The sequence below is a fragment of the Ascidiella aspersa genome, chromosome 1 (genome assembly GCF_963924565.1).
Source record: "Ascidiella aspersa chromosome 1, kaAscAspe10.2, whole genome shotgun sequence".
Taxonomy (NCBI): Eukaryota; Metazoa; Chordata; class Ascidiacea; order Phlebobranchia; family Ascidiidae; genus Ascidiella; species Ascidiella aspersa.
Window position 1 is genome coordinate 36,291,416 of NC_139447.1, and position 25,989 is coordinate 36,317,404.

At 36.8% G+C, this 25,989-nt stretch overlaps 1 protein-coding gene and 1 non-coding gene across 2 annotated transcripts; both read right to left on the reverse strand.

Moving 5' to 3' along the window:
• Positions 1-691: 691 nt before the first annotated feature.
• LOC146170303 (histone-lysine N-methyltransferase SETDB1-like) lies at positions 692-25,314 on the reverse strand. Its single transcript, XM_083388178.1, has 30 exons — positions 25,210-25,314; positions 24,372-24,436; positions 24,193-24,300; positions 23,718-23,858; positions 23,457-23,538; positions 22,733-22,953; positions 22,093-22,225; positions 20,973-21,129; positions 20,323-20,404; positions 19,584-19,736; positions 18,928-19,042; positions 18,252-18,353; positions 17,789-18,020; positions 17,190-17,235; positions 16,696-16,817; positions 15,841-15,984; positions 15,095-15,222; positions 14,165-14,321; positions 13,817-13,939; positions 13,025-13,191; positions 11,935-12,017; positions 11,132-11,238; positions 10,506-10,560; positions 8,962-9,033; positions 8,453-8,624; positions 7,591-7,728; positions 6,089-6,219; positions 4,933-5,000; positions 3,574-3,732; positions 692-1,912 (listed from the first exon to the last, which is right to left on the reverse strand). The coding sequence occupies exons 2-30, from the start codon at positions 24,411-24,413 to the stop codon at positions 1,795-1,797; spliced, it is 3,558 nt and encodes a 1,185-aa protein (XP_083244304.1). The 5' UTR covers positions 24,414-24,436; positions 25,210-25,314; the 3' UTR covers positions 692-1,794.
• Positions 5,244-5,318, reverse strand: Trnaa-ggc (transfer RNA alanine (anticodon GGC)). The gene has a single exon. It is a non-coding gene; the product is annotated as a tRNA-Ala (tRNA).
• Positions 25,315-25,989: the final 675 nt, after the last annotated feature.

Genomic DNA, 25,989 nt, shown 5'->3' on the forward strand with positions numbered 1-25,989 from the left:
AGTTGCCTGAAAATTTTAATGCACAGAAAAATTTCTTCTTTAGGAGCTTCGTGTTGATTTTTGTAAGGCGTTTCGCGGTCCCAGAAAATTATCTCGCGGACCCCAGTTTGAGAACCACTGGCCTAAACGATAGGTGGAGATTTGTTACGAACAATGACAATTACTATTTTGACATTTTACCCTTAAATCGACACCTTTTTAAACAATTGACCCCAATTCGCTTTCCTTACGCTTTCAAGAAGAAATCTGTTGACTTCTCAAATAAACACCCCTAATGTTTTGTAGATATATGTTGTTTTGGAGGCTTTGACTAAAAGTCCACTGCCTAGCGACTTGACGTAAAATAATATAGTTTGCTCTATGACCTAATTCAACATCTCCCATTTACAATTTAAATACATTTCCTCCAAGTATAAAACCATTTTAGGTTTATCAACTCTCGGATTTAGCTACAAACTGATCGTTCTGTTGTATTTGTAACTGTTTTAGCTATTTAAAGGGGACTTTTGCAATCACAACTCTACTATTTGCAAGTATTGGTGTATAACTATTTTATACTTGGTGCAAATTTGGCTCAAGTAGGCTACGTATATATTTAACGTGTTGCTGGTAGAAATGTAAAGGTCCTGGTATAAGTGAACTTTTTCACAACTCGACTTTTGTTAAGATTTTTTAAGATTTCATAAAAAAACTCCACAATGAACACAACAAGCAAAAGGAACGAATTTCAGTACTTTTGGCAGCGGGGAGTTACTGGCATGTGACATTGACTTCAGTGAACACACAAATATTATAAGGCGAAGTTAAAAAAAACGTCCTGAATTCTAAATAATTATGCAAATGACCTGAAGCAATTTTAATTAAAAGGTTTAAATTTTAATTTGAACAAGGCATCTTTTTGATTGTTTGAGCAAAGGGGACGGAAAAACGATACAACAGCGACATACTTCCGGCTTGACAAGGAGAACAGCAGAGATTGTAGAAGCAAAAATATTCTTGGTTGTCTGAAGATCACAATACGTATTTCTGTTAACGCTTTTTGACAAATCGACAAGCAAAATAATCCTGTTTTTTTTTCTAAAGTAGACCGGGCGACGAGCCATTGCTTCACACTCTAGTGCAGTGGTTCTCAACCGGGGTTCCACGGACCCCTTGGGGTCCGCAAAACGTTTTCAGGGGGTCGGCAAAAATGCTATCGTTCGCTAAGATGAACACAACTACACATTTCAAGACTTGCTTCGTAGATGCAGCAGCAAATATCATATTGAAATAAACGTGTCATAATAAAGCAATCTGGTGTTTTCTGTTTCTTCACTCAACATACGGTGTTCTACGCAGATATACTGAACTATTAAAAAGAACTAAACGCACATATTACACCACAAAAATGTAAGGGGTCCGTGACTATTTGACAGCATCAAAAAGGGGCCACGGGTACAAAAAGGTTGAGAACCACTGCTCTAGTGTTTGAGTAGACCGCAAAAAAGCGGCGTCACCATAAAAATCAGGTATGTGTGTGTTGATAAGCGGGGCAGTGGTAATGCTTTCTGCAGGTGTGACGTTACAACGACCAAGCATCGCAAGAATACGTCACAAACGCTATAATGTCAAGGCAAAAAAGGCTAAAGCTAAATTAACCAACTGGTGGCAATCGTTGATGTAATGCACGGTATCTCAAGTTCAGGCACGCCGCATTGCTGTCAAGTAGACTTGCGGCTTTGAAGTACAGGGGTAAAAACGCCGATAAAAAGCCCAAGGTTTAGAGGTGCACCTTCGCAAAAGCACGCATTGACGTCAGAGCATTCGTTTTCGACACTTGGTGGAGCCACAGTAGCAGTGGATGACGCGGTCTGGAACGCTGCCAATCTCGTAGTTGTAATCCCAAGTGAGCTCGGTGCCGGCGCGTATAGTGCTGGAGAGAAGGTGGACATAAAGATAAATTAAACGTTTGATATGTAAAAAGGGTTCAGTGATGTCAGATTATTATAATTCGTATTTTATTAAAAAATAATTTGACATAAAATCAATCGGCAGTTGGGATTAGTGTATCATCCATTACAAACCAAATAACAGATTTTTGTTAAAGTTTGGAAATGAAAACGTTACGTTAAGAAGGCCTCTGACTATACTAACTATAAGGGCGTTCTTGATTTAAACCAGATTTTATTCAAACATGTGGTTTCAAAATTAACTTTACACCTAATAGCACAGGGTGGTCCAAACCCAGGCCCGCGACATCATTTTTTGTGGCCCGCGAGCACTGTTGAATTATTGCAATGCGTACCGTTGACTGTTTACTCAAAAAAAATCTAAGTGACAAACGAACATTAAGAATAGGTACTGCAACTGTTTGGTCATGATTACATTTTTCCAGTTATACCATGAAATAAGCCAGATTCCTATCGCTCACCAAATTCGCAGCAGGGAGTAGCAAGTACGCCTAATTTTGGTATGTGTTATAACCAATGACCAGTTTGAGCCGCAGTGCGTCTTATACGAAACTTTTCTAAAAATGTGGTTTTCACTGTGACTTTAGCCTAACGCGCTGACCCATTCCAAGATGAAATTTCAGCTGAATTGATCTGATTAAAACCTTTTTGCGCAAAACGAAAACGTCTTTGTATTTGGCGATTGTGTAGTGTGCAACATCTCTCTTAATTGTTTTGTTTCCGTGAACACTCTACGCTTATAAAATGCTGTCTTCTACCTGAAAATTATTGTGAAATACGCAAAATTTTTCGCGCTTCGCGCGCACCATTTTCCCCGGTCTCATACCAAATAGCAAGTTTATCAAACTTATATGCCTTGGACGATTATTTGTGACGTCCAGTTTTAAACATTTCACGCCCTCGTACGGATGTAGCCTAGTGTATGTGGCCCGCAAAGAATATGCAAGAAATATTGTGGCCCGCGATGCTGTCAACCTTGGACCACCCTGTAATAGCAGACGAAATTCTGTCTAATAAAAACTTGTAACATAAAAAAAACGCTTCTAAAGGTATTACTAAGATACCTGTGACATAAATCTTTGTTAAAGTGAAAATCCGAATCAAAATACCCGCTTTAGCACCTGCTTTTGCTAAACTGCAGCTACATTAAGGCTCACAATTGGTTACACTACGCTAACATAATAATAAGCTGGTCGCAAACCTAGGGCACATTTCCCGACGTGAAAAACGCCAGGATAAATAGAGGATCGAAGAAAAGCGATCGTACATGTTTGGCGAATCACGAGTTTACCTGGGTACACTGTGCACGGATTTGTAATGTAGCATGATAATGAATTACAAAGCCAAAAAGGTCGAGTAGATTGACATCATTTTGATTAAGACGTTTCGATACGAACTTGTATTATCTTCAGTTAATGTGACTGAGTAATTAAAATTTGAGACGCAATTGTTATCATTAAACTCAGAATAACAACAATTGCGTCCCACCTTTTGAAAGTGATGCTTCAATTACTTCTCGGTCACATTAACTAAAGATGATACAAGCTCGTATCGAAATGTCTTAATCAAGATGATGTCGAACTAACTCGACATTTTTGGCTTTGCAATTCGTTACCGAATTTACCTGTTTGCGAAAAAGGCGACCCACGGAAAGCGTAAATCGTGTGTGTCGATGAACACATTTTGCACCATGAGGTTGGGCGTACAGCAGTGGTTCAGGTACCGACCCAGGTTGCCAGTCTGCTTAGCGTCGATGATAAAGGTGCCCTCAGTTCCGAAGTATCTGTGTATATAAAAAAAAATTTAACGTGTATATAAAAAATAAATTTAACGTGCATATCAAACAAAAAAAAATTTTTGAGTGCCCTAAATTATTATTGGTACATTTAAACTGTCTGTTTAATGGTACATTTGAACTTAGTAGTGCTGTTTTTTTTACTTATTTTTGTTTCGTATGTTTTACTAGTATTGCCTCGTAGCACTTTCAAAATATACGTTTTATGAGTCTTTAATTTTTTGTGCGCGAGGTATACAGAACCATTCATTATGCACATAGTGTGACTTAACTTAATATAAAAGAACGAAATCCGTCATTAAGAGCTGTCATTTTGTTTAGGTTTAATTGTGAGGTCTGATTATAAAGTGAATTGGGCAGCTAAAAACAGCGGAACTATTTGAGGAATAGGGTAAAGATAGCTGTTGATAAAATGAAAACAGTTTTGGGAAGAGAATGACTTGACCGGAACGAGTTGGAAAAAGGTTTTTGACAGGAACGAATTCGATTTTTTTTTGTTCAAAAACTTATCTTGTAAATTGAGTTTTGACTTTAGGAAAGGTTTTAGGGGGTGTTAGGACAGAGTTTCTTTGATTTGCCAGCACTTACGTTTTTAATCATTTGGTTGAAAGCATTTCGGGGAGTTTTCGGTAAATTCGGGCCTTTCTAATTTTTTGGCAAAGTTGAAAAACACTGTGATCCAAATCTTAACTAAACTCATCGCTATTTTCCATATATTGTACTACGAACTTTCGGTGTCATTCACCCTGACGAAGGCGACTTGCATAGGTTGCCGAAACGTTGGTTAAGAATTACAATAACCAGAGGAGCTGTTTTTGATAAATAGCAGTAGTAAATTAAGCTCACCGCCTGGTCTTGGTTTACTGTGGTGTAAGCGGGCATTCAAGGGAAATTATTTACACTACAGCTGAGCTGAGCTGAGCTGAGCTGAGCTGAGCTGAGCTGAGCTGAGCTGAGCTGAGCTAGGCGTGAAATTAAGTTTGTAGTATGGCTGCGTAAGAGACTAAGCAAAATCACTTTTAGTCTTAGATAGCAGTCAAGCAAAGCGTGAAAATCGCTTAAAAGCGTATCTTTTTCCTAGCTGCGCGGAGCTTGCGCCTCAATAGAAATTAAATGCAAATTACGCTTAGCTCCACTCAGCTGTAGTTGTAGTGTAGGAGGGCCTTAACAGTAGTAAATCAAGCTCACCTCCTTGTCTTGTTTATCTCCTCCTCGTCGCTACTAGAGTCCCCGTCCTTTACCACCATTCGTTCGCCCTGGAAAGAAATGATTCATTGTAGGTTCGTAGAAACTGTAGTCTGCAATTTGTACTTTAATACAACCCACAATAAATGAAACATGAACACACATGTGTGTTTACAACTGAAATCTAGCCCTTCTGAAGCTGCTTTTTGACCAACGATTACGGCTTACATATCATTAGTATACCGAAAGCCATTGCAGACTCTAACCGAATCTGTCGATCAATGATGCAAGCAGGACAGACTAGAAAAACAACTAGCCTGCAGTGAGGTTCGAACTCACGACCTCCGGTCAAGCCGGGGCCGTCGCTCTACCAACTGAGCTATGCAGGCTCAGGAGGGTAACCCACAATAAAATTACAAAAATGTTTGTAAAAGCGTTGACGAACGAAAGGCATAGACTTGGTACGCGTCCTTGTACATTGCTACACATCCAATTATTTGAACGTGGATAGTTTAGCGATTGTAAGAAACTCTTCTTCTGAATTATGCATTTAAATAAACGTTCGTAAATAAGACTGTATTGCTGACCACAAATTAATTATTACCAGGATAATTTAGCGATAAAAGTTTTACATCCTCCAAGACCTGCCTGCCGAAATCGAACAATTGAAAAAAAAATCGGACAATTTCAAACGTAATCTCCTTAGAAAAGTAATAAGGTAATTAATAATTTTTCAATTCGCATAAATCAAGATGCGATAAATATTCTCTTAAATTTGTACACTGCACCAAAATGCAGAATAATGTTTTTCCAGCAATTCTTTTTTTATTGTTTTTCCCGCTATTCTTTTTTTTTGGCTATTTTTTTTTTTTTTTTTTTGGCTATTCTTTTTTAGTTTGCTATTGTTAAGTTTCAGACCGATTTTTGTCCAAGTCTTTATACAAAAAGTATACATAGAAACAATTTTTTAGACGTGACGTAGAGTGGTATGTCGGTGCGTTGTAGAGTTTTATGAGGTTACACTCCTAGGGGCCTTCGATTGGGGGACAAAAAAACAATATAGTGACGTCATCGCTTTAGCTATTGACTCCCATCTAGCGGTTGAAAAACTTCAATGCAGAATTCAGTCGAGGACAATATCTTGGGTTATTATGCTTACTTTCCCTTTGGACGTTGACTTGGTGAGAACAGAAGGTGCTCTTACGTTGTTGTCGTTTGTGTCAGAATCGGTGTCGGTCGTAAAATCGTCATCGAGAAAGTTAACCTTGGGCAGCTCGCATTGCGGAGAAACTTAACGGAAAAAATATTGTGTTTATTATACGACAGGGCTGTAGTTTTACTGTTTCGCTAACACGCAGTAAGTTATGTTCAAACTTCGAATCTTGAAAGGGTGCCGACTGCCGAAAGATATTTCAAATTATTTAGGATTCCAATTTTTGCTCTATTGGTAAGCTTGATTCATTCTTTTTGTGTATGATAAAAGTGCCCAAAATGAATCATCCAATAGGGCTGTACTTTTTACTGTTACGCTGGCACCGTATGTTGTGTTTAAACTTCGAATCTTATATTTTTTGTTCAATCTAGCGAAGACTTAAAGCAACACTCAAATTTTACGCATTGCGGAGAAACTTACGGAAATAAATAAGTATAATAAGTAAAAAAAAAATTTCTCATGAAGCATGGATACTTGATGAACACGCACGCCCAACGCAATACAATTACGAAACAGTTTTTTAAAGCTTTATTTTGCAGAAAATATGTCGGGATTTATTTTAATTTTATTAGTTTTTCGTAGTAACCTCAAAAAAAAAGAGAACTAGGCATCTTTAGCTTGAAAATAAGTATAAATACGTATCTTACAGAAAAAATAAGTAAAAATTACTATGTTTGTTATGCAATAGGGCTGTACTTTTACTGTTACGCTAACACCGAAAGTCAAGTTCAAACTTCGAATCTTGTATTTTTAGTTGAAACTAGCAAAGATTTGAAGCAACACCTTAATTTTTGCATTTGCGTGAATAACAAAAACAAAACCGGACTCAAAACGGCCGATCTTATGTCGTAATTATATCGGCTCGGCCATACAACATCGGCGTTCATTTCATTTTAGTACGCCAGTGCTTCTCAACCGGGGTGCCGCTGCACTCTAGGGCGCCATTTTTAACACTCAAGGGTGCCGAGAGATATTTCAAATGCTTTAGAATTCCAACTTTTGCTCTATTGGTAAGCTTCTTGGTACAGATTTTCGTTTACGATAAAAGCGCCAAAAAAAAAAAAAAAAAAAAATTTGTTCAACCTTGTTGCACAGTTAACGTGCTGTTTCAATCTCGTTTATTGTAACGTTAAAGTTAACTACTCAGCAAAATACGAGCAAGGTGCCGCGAACTATTTAAAATTTTTGTAGGGAGCGGCAAGCTAAAAAAGGTTGCGAAACACTGTAGTACGCAGTTAAAGTTTTGGGGCTTTGATTGGAAAAATATTTTAAAATCTTACCATGCTCGGTTACAAAAGCGTTGAAATTAAAAGAAATTGGTTGATACTGTTTCTCAAAGATGACATGTTATTGACTTAGCCAAAGCGAAACTAAACAGTCTTTAATTTAAAAACGAAAATCATTTTTTCCAAGTAACAAATTCGGCTACTCGTTTGTACGTTACTCACACGAGTCGGAGTCGATGCTGGAGTCGTTGGACGGGAGGTTTGACCTCGGGACCATCTTCCCTCTTCTTCTGCGAGCTGCATCCGGGATCGCTCCTGGAGAGAGCTCAGGATCAGACGAGTAACCCAGCTTTCGTCCTCCTGTCATTTATAGGAATCCCTTAATTTCGATACTCGCTTGAAACTGAGGCGGCATCGGTTCTAATTCAATGTAGTGTTACTTGATGACTGGCTCCTCTCTAAGCCTGTGTAGCTCAGTTTCGAACCTTACTGCAGAGTAGTTTTACGAACAGGATGCAGCAGGCAACGGCGCTATGGCTGTTTCTCGACTCGCTCCCCCTAAGCCTGTGTTACTCAGTTTCGAACCTTACTGCAGAGTAGTTTTACGAACAGGATGCAGCAGGCAACGGCGCTATGGCTGTTTCTCGACTCGCTCCCCCTAAGCCTGTGTTACTCAGTTGATAGAGCGACGGTCCCGGTATGGCCAGAGATCGTTAGTTCGAACCTCACTGAAAAGCTAGTTTTACAAACAGGATGTAGCAGGCAACTGGGCTATGGTTGTTTCTCGACTCATTTCCCTCTGAGCCTGTGTAGCTCAGTTGGTAGAACGACGGTCCCGGTATAACCGAGGTCGTTAGCTCGAACCTCACCACAGGCTAGTTTTACAAACAAGATGCAGCAAGCAATGGTGCTATGTCTATGAGTTTTCTTAAATACTTTCTTGTCCTGCGATCTCTTGACGAAAGACAAATTGACTTAAACTGTGTTAAACTCGCCAGTTACCACTCAAAGTGACATACGGCCAATGCGAGTACAAATTTGGAAATTACTAAAAAAAGGCAAAATGTTACAAAAAATGCTTTACCGGTCCCGAAAACCTTCACGTCCGATTTGTGTTCATCAAGCTGAAAACACAAAGGATAATAAACTTTATTGAAGGATAAAACTCGATGTAGGCTGTAGGGTCCTTTAAAAGAATCGACAAAAACACATTTTTTTACACTAAAATCGCCGCTTTTAAAGCAGCATTTGCGGTGCTTTACAAAATGCTATAGCTTTTATACAAAAACTTTTTTCCATTGATATAATATTAAGAATAATATGATAATTTATTAATGTATTGGGTATTCAAGGACAGACATGTCCGTTAGGTGGACCCTAATATATTTTAGGGCCCAACAACCCCCGAAGGACATTACTATACAGAGATACACGACAAAACAAACCAGGGTTTTCTATATCGCCACACACCAACAACACGCGCTGTTTTTCCGCAGCCCTTAAAATAGTAAAATAAAATAAAATTACACACAAATCAACCCTCCCAAAAAATCACACACAAATAAAGGGCACACACAGAAAATGCATACAAACCTTGGTCGGCCTTTGGTTGCAGGCGACTGCCCATGTACTGTCGGAGTCTCGCTTGAGTATCATCTTGACTCGCTTCAGGGAAGAAAGGCGTGCGGGTTAGCGGGAGTATCAACAAAAAAACACAAAAGTGGAGCATGCAAACTAAAGCGACGCACTGGAGATGCGTTACAATAGGCGCCGGACTTTTAAAATCCCAGGGCATTTTTCAAGTGTTTACTCGTTACCAAAAAAGCGTAGCAAGTCTCGCAAACCGATTTTGCGATTTCGTATATTATTTTTAAAACAATGCGTTGTCTTTTCATTTCGTCAGAAAAATTGTACTCGAAGCTAATGCGTACTCGGTCCTGCAGTGAAATGACGAAGGTTAGTGCCAATCTACTTTGAGCAGTGTTTTGTAACAATTATCCGTCACGGCATACGTGCAGATGGAGCGATCTGCAAGAAATCCAGGGCGTCAAAAAACGCTCTGCACCCCCACGTTTGGCGCCTGTGGTTCCAACAATGCATTTTCGATAATGTGGGTTCGGAGCCAATACCCGGTTATGTTGATACCATTTTTTATACCATTTTTATTTAATTATTCTACTAACTAAAAGAAAAGTAAAGTCAGGGGTAAAGGTGTAGTGGCCGTAAGTAGGCAGGGAATATCTAAAATGTCAGTAATTATCCGACCCAGCCCTTGGATACCCGTTTTTTTGTGTGTTTTTTTAGTTGAAAAAAAACATTGATGTTTAGGTCTATCAGAAACCAAAAGATTTAACCGCATGAATTAAAATCTTCTTAATTGCTTCGGATCGGAGGCCACAGTTACTAGCTGAAGAAACGTAAATAAGAAGCCATCCGGTTACTTGCAACAGAAAACGGTCGGCCGTATGTAACCGGTATAATATACTAAAAAAATCACCAGAAGTGATGTTACACACTTCTCATTTTTGCAAAGTGAGCAACAAATCAAAAAAAGAAAAGAAAAAGCTTTACCGGAAACCGTGTAAATCAGAGCCGAAGTGCAAAAAGTGGCATTTTGCACCAAATCTGCAACAGGTTTATGTATCGCACAATTACAAAACTTTTAAGTGTAAATACAAAAACACCAGGGTTATTCAATCACCCGATTTTACGTTGAGTATTCGGTCGGAAGGCGTACAAAAGAGCCGGTTCGGCATATAAATTGTTTTCACAAGTGATGCACACCTTACATGAATTGATATTACATGCTATCGAACAATAACAAGCATAAATTTTATACCTGTTACAGTAAATGGTTAGCAGCTAAAAGGTTAAAAAAAATACGTTTAAACAGTTTATTTTTAATACTTTTCTCGTGGTATTGTATAGCTTTAAAAATATAAGAAAACGTTTTGTACAGAGAAATTTAGGCAACTAGTTCAAACAACAATACTTGCCAGCAAACTTTAAATTTCCCCTAGCCAACACTGTCAACAATACAGGCTCTGATTTACATTGCACATTTTTGATCAGTTTGTTATTAAACAAAATAAAAATAAAAATTAATTTTTACGGTTCTTATGGTTTTGCTACTTTACCTCGGCGTCGGCGTTTTCATCTTCAGTATCGGTGCTGTCTTCGTACAACATGTTGCTGTAAAAACAAGTAAATTTGGATCCCCATCGCCGTACATTAGAGAAACGGAAATAATCCCAGCAAACAGGGCTTGAGAAATAACCAAGAATAGCTTAAATGAGTTGAAAACTTGAGCATGTTAAGTTTTTTTTTAAATTAGTCAAGGATTTTTTATTTTTTTTTTAGAATTGATGTAAGAGAACTCTGTGGTCGGAACTACCTGTAGGTTATTTTTAAAGTCTGAAAAGCATAGGCTATACTAAAACATATAAAATTAGCACAGGAATATTTACAATTCACATTTTAATAAGAATAAATTTGTGATTTAAATTGATTGTAAAAAACTAAATTTAATTCTAGTTTAAATTCTGTTTTTTAAGTATTGAGTTACTCCAACTCTAATCTAACTTGAGAAACCATAAATGGTTATAATTATAATCTAATTTGGAAAAACAGAAATGCTCTCATTTTAGTTCTAATTTTAAAACGCTAAATCTAGTTTTTAAATAGGCCGACGGCCTCAAATAAACCATCGAAATTAAACTACTATGTCCTTCACGTGCGTAATTTCTTTAAACATCTAACTTACGATTTCTTCTGTCCAGTTCCCGCGTCCTCGTTTGAATCGTTGTCAGATTGCGAGTCGATTCCACTCGAGTCATCTTCGTTGTAATCTTGCTTCTGATTCTCCGCCACCTGGGACGAAAAACAGATCAAGAAATCCGGTTGAGTTTGAAGGCCTGTTTACACTACAGCTGCGCTGAGCTGAGCTGGGCGTGAAATTGCATTTGTACTATGGTTGCGTAACAGACAAGGCAAATTCAATTTCACGCTTCGATGGCAGTCGAGCAAAGCGTTAACTTTTTTTTAGCTGCACGGAGCTTGAGTATAGCAAAGCGTGAAACGCTCCCCACAGTAAAAATTAAGAGCAAATTACGCTTTGCTCATCTCAGCGCAGCTGTAATGTAAACGGGCCTTAATGTAAATTTGTCCCAAAACCCATAATTTTTTAATAAAAAAAAATAAAAATGTATCCGATTCTTGAATTGTACTATGCTGACAAAACAAGGTTATGTTTACGATGATTTGTGTAATATAGTCATTTTTTTGTGTACACTATGCACGGATCTGTAACGTAGCTTGATAATAAATTTCAAAGCCAAAAAGGTATCGAAACGTCTTAATCAAGATGTTGTCGATCTACTTGACCTTTTTGGCTTTGAAATTTATTATTAATAGTCATTTTTGTTATTAAAATCGAAGATTGTTTTGCGTTTCACCGCCAAATTAGCCGATGCAACCCTAATTCAATTCGATCAATTTAGCTCAACGAAAAAAATTATGAACACACCATATAAAAGTTTTCACAGTATAAAAACTTTCCAGGCCAACCTCAATATGATCGAGTTCTGCCAAGTATTCGTCGCCATTCATCAGACCTTCGTCGTTTGCGTTCGCTTCTGTCTGGATTTTACCTGCACAAGCATTTCAAACATAAATCACCAATAACTAACTTTAATGTTGCATTTTAACATCAGGTTGAACATACCGCACGTGGAATACGACAAGCGGTGTTACACTAGATAAGGGTTCCAAAACTGGGGTCCGTGGCCTAATTTTAGGGGGAAGAAGACCCAAATGAAAATATTTTTTTAAAGAAAAGAGTTTCAATTGATGTTTTTAAAATTCAATTCGGTGTTACATTTATTCAACCGAAAACACAGGTTTCCTATTTTGACCCAATTTCTAAAAATTCCACGCTGGCCCTGGTCCACGAGACCAAAACATTTTTATGGGGCCAGCGTTAAAAAAGTTTGGGAACCACTGTGCTAGACTTAACAAAGCCATGTATAATTTAGCCTGTTGTTTTGTGTAAAATAAATATCTCCTGATAATGTATGGACATTGGACAAGGAATAAAACTCAACCATGAAAAATATACACTATACCCTAACATGCTTGTTCCAAGCAAAATCTAAACGCAAACAACCGAACTTGTCTGCTTTATAACTAGGGAGTTAATTTTTTGACTTAAAAAAAGTGAAAAATGTTGACCTTTTAACAAAGTTTTGATTTTTTGTCAGGTAAAAAAACAATTGCCCTAATTATAAACTCTGTTAAACTCTGTCATGAAATCTCGATTGTGAGACAAAAAGCAACACGAATGCCCACAGCAAGCACGGAATCATCAAACAACACAAGTATTTACTTTTTTATAACACGAAAGAAAATACAACTCTTGTTGAGTTAAATATTGAACTTCTCAGTTTAAATGCTTGTTATGGGTTGGAGCTGTGCTAAGGAGAAATAAACATGGACCAAGACATCTAAGATGTAATATTTATGGCGCAGTTTAATGCTAATCGCATCGTGTAAGCGAGGCAATATTGCGTGCCTATAACATCCCACCATTACCTCACTGTGCCATAGGTTTAGCATTGGGTGGGACTCAAAATTAAAGTTAACAGTCCAAAACACGCACCTGTATAAATGCACACGAAAGTGCCCTGAGCTATATCGTCCAAGCACCGGATGCCCCAGCCCTTCTTCTGGGTCTTGAACATTTGCAGACGGCAGCTCAGGCCCAGCTGTACGACGCGGTTCATGCACTGAGAGTTGCACTTGCACCGAGAACTGCACTCGTAGATTCTGTGGGGCGAAGTGGGGAAAAACGTAAGCTTTTGTTTTGCTACTGTGGGTCACGTGGGTGTGATGTTAATTCCTATCCTATCCTGTCGTGTTGTTATGGCACGTTTTGTAATAGGTTTACAGAGCGGAACCGTTTTAAATGATGCTAACGGTTGCAATCGTTATTAGTTTTTTTACCGACATTTATCTCGTCAATAAGGCCAAATTACAAAATTGGTCAAATTGAGTCCTACAAATGTTTTGTCAATTATGAACTATAATATTAAGCCATAGCTAAACCCAGTTTAGAGATTAGCATTCTTTTACGAGATACAAAACGCTTTTTTGGGTCGCTAAACATTGCTTAAAAATCTATAATCATTTTGTATAGGTTTTGCACAAATCGCACCCCAGAATCGGACGACTAACGATACTAAGACCTTATATCGGACAAAGGCTCTGATGCGATATTATTAAATATCCCTATAGGCATAGCGTGATGAAAGCATGTATATAATATGTTTCACCCAAGAAAGTAGCCCTTGATTGTATTTTAAGAAAAATGAGCCGTAGGCCGTATTAAATTGCTAGGCTGGCCGCGGGCCGTATTTGGCCCAGGTCTGCTATAGCGTGATTTAAGTATTACCCAGTTGGTAGAAAGCTGTAAAGCCTCTTGTGCTCGTATCCGGCGTCTGGCTTCATCTTCCCGCCTCTGCAGCATGAAGTGGCTTGCACTGTGAGCTGCTGACACGGGCACTTGGACTTGTCCCTGTATACAATGGTTCGGTTTAAATTAAGTGGGGTAGAACGGCTAAGCGTGCCTTCCTGTGCACTTCATGTAATTTTAAAACAGTAAAGATCAGTGATTTCCAATCTTTAAAAAGACAAAAACAAATAAAAAAACTAAGTAAACGCAGGGCTAAAAATCCATCCGTTTGCCGATAATATGTCTGCTATTGTAAAATATTAACGCCAATAATGTGTTAAAAACAACCTGCAATTGTCGATGCAGTCGCAGCAGACCATGTAATCGGGCGAAGTGTTGATCTTCACTCCCCGTCCGTTCACCCGTTCCTTGGTGTAAGGCATTTTTGGAGGCGCGTCCATGTTGATTTCGTTCACGCAGCTTACTGGGATGTCCTCTTTGCCGTCTGACACAAAAATGTCTTTTTTAAAGGCCGTGGTTCTCAACTGGGGTACCGCAGAGCCTTGGTGTGCCATTTCTAATGCTCAAGGTTGCCGGTGGGTATTTAAAAATTTTTAAGAATCTGATTTTTTCAACTGGTTAGCTTCTTGATAGAACTATTTGTGCACGATTAGATACCAACAAATCAAATGACATTTTCCCACATGTTTTAAGTTCACTGTGTCGTTCCAGTTCCATTTATAGTGACATTTCAGCATTGAACGAAAATTCCAATGGGGTGCCGAAAATCTATTTATTATTTTTGAGGGGTGCCGTAAGCCATAAAAGGTTGAGAATCACTGCTGTAAGTTATAACTAGTGACGGACTTATTTTTGGTAAAAAACTTTTTTAAATAGTTTTAAATGATCTTACTATGTTTTTAAATTGGGGTTTACTAATTTTTTAGAATGGTACACTTGCTTGCTCCAATCAGCTGGTCACACATTGGTAAAGTTTTCAGGAATTTTTTGTGGATTTTTTGGCCTACTATGTTGCTAGGGGTCAAATACAAGTAATAACGGTAATAAAACGCGTCATAACAACCCTGTTTTCAAGCTAAAATCTAGTTATGCTATGCAGGGTAGGACAGAGTGACGCGGACTTATGCTTTAAGCATATAAAATTATCCATGCCAAACTTAAGGTTGTAAATCAGAGCCTAAATTATCGCATCTGCTTTTGTTTCAGGTTTTACATTCGACAAGAAAAATACAGTTGTTAAGTAGTTGGTAAACTCACAAGAGTAGTCGGGTATGAAGAACTTCGCATCCCTCGGTCGCACTTCGGTGTTGTTCTGCACTCGAACCGACGAATCGAGAGTAAAGCAGGTCAGGTCCAGGTTGTGGATGCCACACTCGAGCACGTATCTGTGTAGAAATCTTTCACTATTTAGATTACTACATTCTACGTATTCTTATAAGCTCGACTGCGACATGCAGGGTCTACTGGATCCTAACACTAACCGGTAAGTTAACGATTTGAAAACTGAAATAGTAGTTTGTTTCCTAAATGACAAAAATGATCATAAAATATAGTTTACACAAAATTTACAAACTGTTTTCAAAGTTTATCTTTTCCGATTCCGATTTGTGGTAGGTGAACTAGTTATAGGGGTCCATGAGGGGCTAACTGATCTATTGGTGTATATTTGGAAAGTAATCGATTTTTTTTTTAGAAGAAAAAAGTTTAATTAAAAATAAAACGTTTTTGAATTGAATGTATTTAGACTTTTGGGACGGAAACAGCTAATTTCTGAAATTTATTTGTATTGTGACGTCAATTTATAACGCCCTTTCTAAAAATTTCTTGTCTACCCTGGTTCACACAAAGCAAAAAAAAAAAATTAGGGGTACACGTTAACAAAAGAACCACTGGTCTATATGAAAGCATCATACCACATTAAAAAATAAGGCAAATTTCCAATAAAAAACAAACTATTTTTGCAACCTTTTTTTGCGCGCAGGTTACAAAACAACAGGTCTCACCTGACAATGTCGTCCATGCATCGGCACACCCGACCGCACGGAGCCCTGTAGTAGCAGTGGAAGCCAGGACGCTGGTTGAACGGCTTCAGACGAGTAATCTCGCGAGTCCAGCCCATCAGGAGAGGTTTCAAAAGTGGGTTGACTCTAGAAACAAGCAGATCGGAAAATATTGGTTAGGAAGGGCGAACTAACTTTAAGGGCGAACTAACATCAAGGGCAACTAATATTGGTTAGTAAGGGCGAACTAACATTGGTAATGGTTAGTAAGGGCGAATTGGTAGTTGGTACACAGGTCCAGTTTTTCGGTCCGCCTCGTGTAAAAACCTCAAATGGCCAGAATTGAACATCGGTAAAATGAGGAAAGTACAACGTTTTACAAACCAAGGAGAAGCGGTAGCTGGATTTTAGGTGCTGCATGTCGCACGGGAAAATCCAGTAGTAGCTGGTTTATGGTGTTCATCATACAACAGACAAAAATTATAGCTGGTTTATGGTGTTCATCATACACCAGACAAAAAATATAGCTGGTTTATGGTGTCCATCATACACCAGACAAAAAAATATAGCTGGTTTATGGTGTTCATCATACACCAGTGACCAGACAAAAAACTATAGCTGGTTTATGGTGTTCATCATACAACAGACAAAAATTATAGCTGGAATATGGTGTTCATCATACACCAGACAAAAATTATAGCTGTACGATGTGCTTTGCTTTGCATCACGAAAAATGTATAGCATTACTTTAAACGGCGTTTTTTTAGCTTATCAGCCTAGTGCGAAAGCCTGAAATGTTTCATTTAAAATAACGTAAAATAGAATAAAAAATATTTATAATTTATTTGAAGACCTTACCCCTTGAGTGATTTTCTCTGTCTGAAAGGGGCAACGCATTGGGGGGAGCATTTGTGGGGGGAGAAAACCGCCGAACTTCTCGAAACCATGTGAGCGTACATCTCCATGTTGTGAGGGTCACTCTGCAAAAAGAGTAAACGTTGGTTAAGTTAAGAAACCAAGCGTTGGTAGTGGAAATTTTTACATATTGCTCGGTACAGAACAAGGAGTTTTGAGACGACAAAAACTCAAAATATTTCAAATTAGAAAATCTTATAATAGCTTGAGAAGGGCACCGCTTCAAACAAAAATCAGTCAGTAAGGTCTAAAAACTTTTAATAAAAATGCATTTCGCCATAACAAAATATAACGCATTATCAGTTTATCTGTACAAACAAATAGTAAAAATAAAATATTAAAAATGTACACTAAATAAATGAAATACATTCAAGACTCTTATACTCAAAATCTTATATTTACATTTTATTTTGAAATGAGATAAATCTTATACTCACATTTGATCGTCCACTGCCACTGAATCGGCTGGCCGCCGTAGCTCCCCTAGGAACAAAAAAGACACAGTTATTTTGACGAAAATAATAAAAAGAGTCTATTTAAAAAGAAAAATGCCTAATAATTTTTAACACATGAATTTATACACAATTATACTGGGTTAACAATCGAAATGAAGCTAAACTTTCGCTAAAGCTAATTTAGGCCAAATAATTTCATCTGTTTTACTTCTCTTAGCTAAAGAATAAAGTAATTTAATAAAGGATTAAAAAGGGCTACATACATTTAGTCAAAAATATCTAGTATCGAACTTCACTAAAATCGAATTGAAAAACACAATAACAAATACAAGCTATCCGTAAAAAAGACACTTAGAAAAATATTTTTTTTTAGAGCATAATAATGGCTGGACCACCATGAAGTTAGACGTAGTAGGAATTTTAAACGTTTCCAATATCTCTGTTAAAAATGAATAACGAGATATTGGAAACTTTCAAAGATATGGTACCTACTTCAGTATAGGATTAATTGTTTTTTTAAGACGCATCAAGGACAATTAAAAGCTCAAAGACTATGCGGAAATTCCGAATAGGCCACCAACCTGCCATCAATGCTTCTACTTCTCGATTTGCCCTCTTCACTGCCACCATGCGGCGTCTTCTTCTGCTCGAGTCGGTTGATGAGGTAGCTTGCAATATCCACTCCGCCCTGCATCTCAGAGTAGGAGCGGGGTAACTGGGTGATCTGATTGGGGTTGTGGCCGTCCCATGGCTCCCGCTGCAGGCTCAGCGACTTTTCCCAGGGCGCTTTCCAACGCGTGGTGGCTTTTTTCTCTGAAATCGCCGGAAAAAAGGGGAATGTTTAAGGAAAGACGAAGGTGAAATCTCGAGTTTTTGTGGTATTAATCTTTGCAAAAAATAAAAAAAAATTAAAAAATAAATAATGCGAGCCACACTAAAAGGCCAAGCAGAGGGGGCAAGTTCCCATACTTGATGTATTTTTTTACATATAGATGGTGGATGGTAGCAGCATGCACTAAGTGGCAATAACGCACTGCAACCTACGTTCTTTCAGAAGCTTTGAAGCACTCGACTCTAAAGCTTCTTCGGCAGATTGGTCGCTGCTAACGCTCTTCGTCTTTTTCTGATTTGCTTTTGCGGGTGGTTCTGTAAACAAAAGGGAATTAGGATAAATGCAAAAGGTTGTTTTAAAAGTATTTTTATAAAATCGAAAAAGAACAGAAGCTAATCAATAAAAATAAATGGACTGCTTTATTCGTTTGATGCAGGAAGACTTGCAAAACGCGGTATAAATGACAAGCAAAGGCCCCTTAAAAGCTGTGAAAATATTTGAGTCGGCAAAAATAAATCTTATTAGCGATGTTTTTATTAGAAGCTTGAAAAAAATAAAACTTGCAAAAATCAAGAGACGTTAAAATAAAATTTCAAAATATACCTGTGGTGAAAAACACGCTCCTTTAATAATTAATTAATAAGAAAAAGGCTGAAAACCGCCGACATCTTATTACCTGATGTTTTCATTGAGAGCTTTAAAAAAAGTACAACTAGAAAGAAAAAACTACAGCCGTAGCATTTCAGAAATATAGCGGTGGTGAAATAACGTGTTTTTTTATTATTGTAATCAATCAGAAAAAGGCTTAAAACCCTCGAAATGTTACAACCAAGTCGGAAAGCACTGATCTCCGTGGTAATTTTTTTGCGTAAAACGCGAAATACGTACGCGGTGAGGTGGATTCTCTGGTGAGGTCGATGGTGTACTCGATGTGGGCTTTCCTCATTCCAGTGTGAGCTCGCGCAATGCGGTTGGGAGTGGCAAGCTGCTCTTTGCGCGTTTTCTGCACGGACATTTGTCGATTAAACAAATAGCATTTTTTAAGCATAAACTGTGGTGACTAAAATCGGGGGTGAACTAACAGTGCTGGAATTCCGAAGTGGCTGGTCCAACTGAATCGTATACATGGTAAATGGATTTAAGGCTTTAATGTTTAATACCCAAGTCATAAGTCAACAAGGCCAGTAGAAATGCAAGTAATTAATACACATTAATTCAAGCAACATGCTTTCACAGTCGGTTTACCATTTTACCATTTTACCAGTTACCGAACAAAACTCCCCAAATCAAGCAAAAGCATCTACACAAAAGAAACGGTTACTTATTAACCAAAATTTGGAAAACTAATCCCTTTTAAAAACTGGCATTGAACAATGCTCGTTTAAGTCAAGTATCGATCGAGGTTAATAATATGTCTGATCATTTCTGATAAATTAAAAAAAAATTAAATAGTGGAAATGCTCATTATAACACTAGTGTCACCTAGCAGAAAAAAAAACAGCCGCCTATGTAAAATACAGCCTTCGTTTCTTTACAACAGGTACCTCGGCCAGCTGATGTTGTCTGTAGAGCCTCTCCAGTCTCATGGATCCCCTGTAGATCCACTCCCTGCTGTTGTCCGAGTAGTAGAGGACTTCAACTAGACTCTGGTCGACGCGCAGACACCGCGCTAAATGCCACTCACCCTCGAACTCAACCTGAAGGGTTAAGAGGATAAAAACTGACGAAAAACAGTAAACACATTGATTCGATGACAAACAGCGCACTGGTGGCTAGAGAAAACTTTCCCGCAAAGGTTAGAAAATTAGGACCCTGGCTGTTCCTTTAGCTCAGAGGTTCTCAACCGGGGTGCCGCGGCACTCCAGAGTGTCATTTTTAACGCTCAAGGGTGCCGAGAGATATTTCAAGTTCGTTAGGATTCAAATTTTTGCTCTTTCAGTAAGCTTCTTGGTGTATTTTTTTGTGTACGATAAAAGTGCCAAAAAAATAAGTTTGTTTTTAACGTAGTTACATAGTTAATGTTCTGTTGGAATCTCATTTAATGTAACGTTACAGTTAACCAGCAAAAATACGAGCAAGGGTGCCGCGAATTACTAATAATCTCTGTAGGGTGCCGCAAGTCAAAAAAGGTTGCGAAACACTGATTTAGCTATATCTTAAACGGCGTGCTTTTTTTTATGTTCCAGTATTGGCTTTAATAACAAAACATTAAAAGTACGTACAAAGCGAAAGGCAGGGATGTTAAATGCCCAAACGCATAAAGAGATGAATCGTATTATGTACCTTTAGTGTCTGGCCTTCTTTCATGCTTAACATGGGCCGAACGGGGTTGGAGAGAAATCCTTTTATGTAGTCAGCGGTAGGCCTGAAAAGAAAACTTATATCAATAAATGTGTTTCAACTATAATTGGCTTAAATTGTTGACCATGTGCAGTGAAAATCAAATAGTACTTTGGTATGAATGAATCGAAGCAACGTCGCCAAAAGGAAACACATTTGTTTAACATTGATTATAAAAACATTTTCTTCTTCAAAAACTAGACATTTATTTTGTTTTCAGTTAGAGTGGAGTTGACATATTTTTTTGGAATTATTAAACAGTGATAAATAAACTAAATACCTACCAAATTGTCATGCAAAAATATTAAGATCACCGTTTGTTTTTTGTGGAGTAATTGCATTTTTACTATGTTAAATGAAAGTAAACCGGTTGCGTGTTTTACCACAAATACAATTATTTAGAAACATAGGATTTTAACATGTAAAGTGTTCTCCCGGAAAAATATTGCCTTGAAGAAAGATTGCCCGAATAGGCGATCGAAACGTCGATACCGGAAGAACAATTTTACAAGTTAAAAATGCCTGGCAGCAACAGTATATTAATTCGATTTTAGATCTTAAAACGTTAATTAGGCCTGTTTTGGTACACCTACTTGTTGGCAATATCATTCCAGACATCTATACGTTGTCCGAGCACCAAATAAATGTGTCTAGGGTCGCAGTATGTCGCATATCCGTCGTCGAAAAAGATGAGAAATCTTGGGCGGTTTTTCTTACGACTCACCTCAGCGATTACGCCAGAAAAAATACCTGAAAAGGTAATAAACCTTTTATTTTATTAAATCAGTGTTTTTCAACCCATGGGAAATTTTGATTTGATTTGTTTGGGTCACCGACTACAATACTTTAAATGGTTGCATTCAGTGGCGTATATCCAGGAGGGGGAGGCGGTTTCGCACCCATATTTTTGTAAGTGACATTATCGTTTTTCAAGTCACTATTTTATGACTTCAAATACCCGTCACTATTTTATGACATAATTATACATCAGGGCCAGACAAAAAAAAGGTGAATTCCCTTAGTTACAAATTTGGGACACCCTTTTTGAATATTTGGATATGCCCCTGAATACATTAAGACTGAGTCTGAGCAAGAAATCTCAAAAATTTACAAAAAATTGTAAGTAATATAAACATTGCATATATTATGTAAAAATTAAGTTATTTATGCTACTGTCTTATTTTACAAAAAGTTCAGTACAAAGAGAATTTGCTCCACAGCTTTTTACTCATGCTTAGTACTTGGGTTACCGCGGCAAAACCTCAAGAAACACTGGTTTAAATTAAAGTAAAGAAATGAGCATCACACTTCTAGTTTGGCAGCAACTTTTTTATTAAGTACTTAAGTTATGGGCAAAACTTCTACAATTTAAAGCAGACGTTTTATTGAGGACCCAAGTTAGATATATATATATGTGTCAAGCTTTCTAATTCTAAAAGAAATATTTTATTAAGCACTTAAATAACGGGTGAAAATTTCTTAACACTTTTAAAATTGGAAGCATAGTATTATATTTAGCACTCAAATGAGTCAAGACGTAATACCACATTAAAAATACATTAAAATAATTCCTGCTGTTAAACACATAGATCAATGCATTGTGAAATTCATGTCACATAGATCAATGCATTGTGAATAATGTAGACATAGTTGAATACAAAAAGTTTTTTTTTACCCAATTTCACACAATAGGTAAAATAGTGACATCCATACCGTCGTTTTTGTAGTTCGCTGCAATGCGTGCTCCGATTTTTACTTGGGACAAATCAAACTTGCTAACTGCTTCAGCACTTGCAAGATGGTTCAGCTGAACGAGACTTTTGCCATTCGTAAGGGCGAATCGAACCTAAGGCGGAAAATAAATGGTTAATTATATTATCCAATGAAGGTGCAATTTGTTTTTGACAAACTGTGCTTTAACAGAGCAACCTCCGTAAAGAGTTAAATAAAAAATAGACCGCATTAGAAATAATTTTCTATCGAGCAGTGAAACGTTGAGATTAGGAAATGTGCACTGATCACAAATTACCCTAAAACATAATCTCTGTAAATTGTTGTTTTGGCTTTAATTTTTTTAATTTGATAATAATCAGTTGGTACTGTTCATGACCACGATAAAAAAATTATTCCATTGGTGATTAAACACTGCTACCTATGGACCTAAAATATACATTAGATATTTTAATTAGTTGAGTAAAATACTTGGTAACATCACATTGCAAAAGCATGTTTGCTGTGATAGATGGAAACAGTTTTAGAAGGTCATCGTCAATTTTTCACTTAAACTATCATACCATTTTAGACAATAAAAAAAAATAGGGAAAAAATAACACTGCCATCAACATTACAGCACCTTATACTTGACTTTGTCCCTGTGCCTTTGCTGATCTACAACCACCGCTTCTTTCCATTCGTCTCTGTGCAAAGCAAGGACTTGGAGTCCAGCCTCTATCACGATGTCCGACAGCATTATCTTTAACTTGGGTTTGGCCAGCGATTGGGGAGCCGCGTTCATGTCTCCTTGTTTGTTTTCATATTTAACGAATGGCTGCAGGTTTGTGTCTTTTTGGTTTCCTTGTATTGTAAATTTGCAAAAATAGGTGAAATTTAAGCAGCCAGTAGCCACACACTTAATTAAGAGTGAAAATATTTAACCAACGGAAATATTTTGAGTAGTTATAAAAGCCTGAATATGAATGACAAGGTAAAACTTAAAAGAGGTAGGCAGTAAGACCAAGTGTATCATGGAAAAAGTTTGCATAGTTTAAAGTTAGAACTTAGAACTAATGAAAAACAGATTCACAACAAAAAATAACGTATCTGTAAATAACAAACATTCCAAAAAAAATGTTAACCTGCTAACCTGTAAAGAATAAAATTACTTATTTGCTAAAGAAATAAAATTAAAGAACTTTATTAGGAGTGTTATACTTCACAGTGAGCCTTATTCAAGATGTCTGTATGTCATTAAATATTTTTCCTTTGTGGTCAAATAACATATTTAAACACATATTATATATATATATATAAAATAAAGGTCTTTAATACAGGCGGCAAACAATTTAACAAAAATTAACCTGTTTCAAAACTTTGAACTCTTGATCTTGTACGCAAGCCATGATGAAAGGATGATGATGAAGGTTGCAATGTTACATGCTCCTTAACAGATAAAGTTAACATTACGGAATAACTTCAATATAATATGTATAAAAAATATTATAACATGGATTGCCTTTTTGGTAACCAAAAAATGTCTAAGTCTAAAACGGAATAAAAATACATGCTTTGGCACTACATACGCAAAAATTGCAAGAACAATTTTTGAACATAACTTTTACCTTTGTCTGAGGTGAATGTTTCTGATTAGATCCAACATCGTTCATTAAGTCTCTGTGTGATTGGCGCATTTCATACGAATCATTTTCCAATTTCAAAACATCCTGCATTGTCTGGTCAAAAACTGATTGTACATCAGGTACCTGTAACACACAACAAAATAAAATGTATGAATATAGATGTACAAAATTAGGCCCGTCTGAGTATTGAAAGATATTTCAGGTTGAGGAAGGTACTTTAAATAAACAATTGCGCAAAATTAATTTCAACTTTTTTAGGGAAAAAATATTAGGGAAAAAAAATATTTCAAAAAATAGACATAAACAAATTTCACAATATTTGTTACTCGATTAAAGAATGAATCTTAATGAATAGTTCATTATGTAATAAAAATCCTATTTAGGAGCATTCAGAAAGTTTTGTAAACAATAACACAAAAATATTAAATTTAAATCTTATCTTATACTGAAATCTTGCCTGAGATGTTACTCCTTTTTCAATTGAGACATGAAGTTGGTCAAACGTATCTTGTAATTTTTGTTTGTACCCACTTTTTTCAATTTCCTCCTGTAATATCGAGTCAATCTGAACCAAGGAAATTGTGTGTTACAAATAATTGATTATAAAACAACAATTCAGATTGAACTCAAACTCACAAGATCCTTTATTCCTCCTTGAAATTGAGATTGAAAATCCATTGTAATATTGCTTCACTATATACCTGACAAATTTATCAAACATTTAGGATACTTATATGTGAGACAATTATGTAAGACCGTGGTCGGCAAACGCCGGTCCGCGAGGAGTTGGTTACCGGTCCGTAGCAGGGTTGTAAGATTAAAATTTTGTTGAAAAACGAACTTAAATATCCTTATTTTGAGAAGCTGGTAAGAATATAGGAATTGGTAATTATGTTAAACCAGTGTAATTTAAGAAAAAAACGTAAAGGCCTAAAAGTTTTATTGAAATGAGCCGCGGGCTGGGTTAAACTAAATTGTTTGGCTGGCCGGATGCCGCTCGCGGGTTTCAGTAAGTTCAATAATTCTTAGATGGGAGCATCCCTTTGCGACAAAACAAGCATAAAGTTCGTATTGAACGTTGTAATAAATTTCCTTTCCTGAACATTTGTTGTTTTTTAAGGCCGGTCCGCGACAAAAATTTTAGTTTTAAACCGGTCCGCAGTGCAAAAAAGGTTGCCGACCCCTGATGTAAGGCTCTTAAATATAAGGAGCTTTTTGTTGTACCCGTGTAAAAAATCAAGGACTTACAAACTATTACTTTCTAAATAAAAATATTTTTTTGGAAAATAATATGTGTAAATCAATTGAAACTTTGTAAAATCTATTTTTATGTATCATATAAAAACAATACTCTTTTAACTGCTGCAAATTTTGAAATACACTTGTACAGAAAATCTCTAGTCAAATTGGTTTGGAGGGTAGCGTATTCTACAATATTTAAAATCATATAGTTTTGAAGAAAGTTTGCTTTTACCTAGTCTGAAATTTTAAGGCCAAACTCTGGATAAAGTTCTTTGGTTGTTGTTTTCTTTTGAACAGCCAAGCGACCAATCACAAGCTGACCAACGTCCTTTATTTCATTGTACTCATGCAACAACTCAATGTGAATGTCAAGATCTTTTTCGTCCAGACCCTCGGCCCTTAAACTTGCAATTTCCTTTTCCTGGAGTGCACAAAGACAAAGCAAATCTCAATTTATGTATTACAATTTCAAGACTTGTAAATAAGACGTACACTAATTTTTTTTTTAGGTGACTCATAAAAATTAAATGTCAAAATCTAGAGGACAAATTTGAAATAAATATTGCCATTTAGCGTTGGTAAGCAATGCATATATATATATATTTGGCTGTATTGTTCCAAATTACTGAACTATGCTTACTAGGCATAGTCCTGTGATTTAGAACAATACAGTCAAATATATATATGCGTTTTACTAAACAAAATATGAAACAAATAAATCTTAAAAATAACTAACACTGCTGAATGGCTTACCTATACACTAAATTATTATATTAAATTTATGATGGATTTTTTATGTAAAACCCAAAACTTTTCTATTTATGAGAATAAGAGGCTTCTAGGGCTCTGTGGTGTGGTTTTCTGTTACCAAGTATGTTTGTAATTTTAAACCAATAACACATAAAATTTGTAGTGGCAAAAAATCGTAAAACTAATGAACAATTAACCTGTGCTTCAATTTCAAGTCGGAGCTTTTCTATATCCTCTTCTTTTATCTCTTCCCTTTTTAAAG

Bases quoted from the DNA above. Each gene is read 5' to 3' on its own strand.
- LOC146170303 (XM_083388178.1), bottom strand. From the start codon at position 24,413: ATGGATTTTCAATCTCAATTTCAAGGAGGAATAAAGGATCTT. The intron at 21,130-22,092 runs GTATGGATGTCA...TTACCTTTTCAG, and splicing joins AGCGAACTACAAAAACGACG to GTATTTTTTCTGGCGTAATC. The intron at 13,940-14,164 runs GTTGTTTTTAAC...CATTGTATACAG, and splicing joins GACTGCATCGACAATTGCAG to GGACAAGTCCAAGTGCCCGT.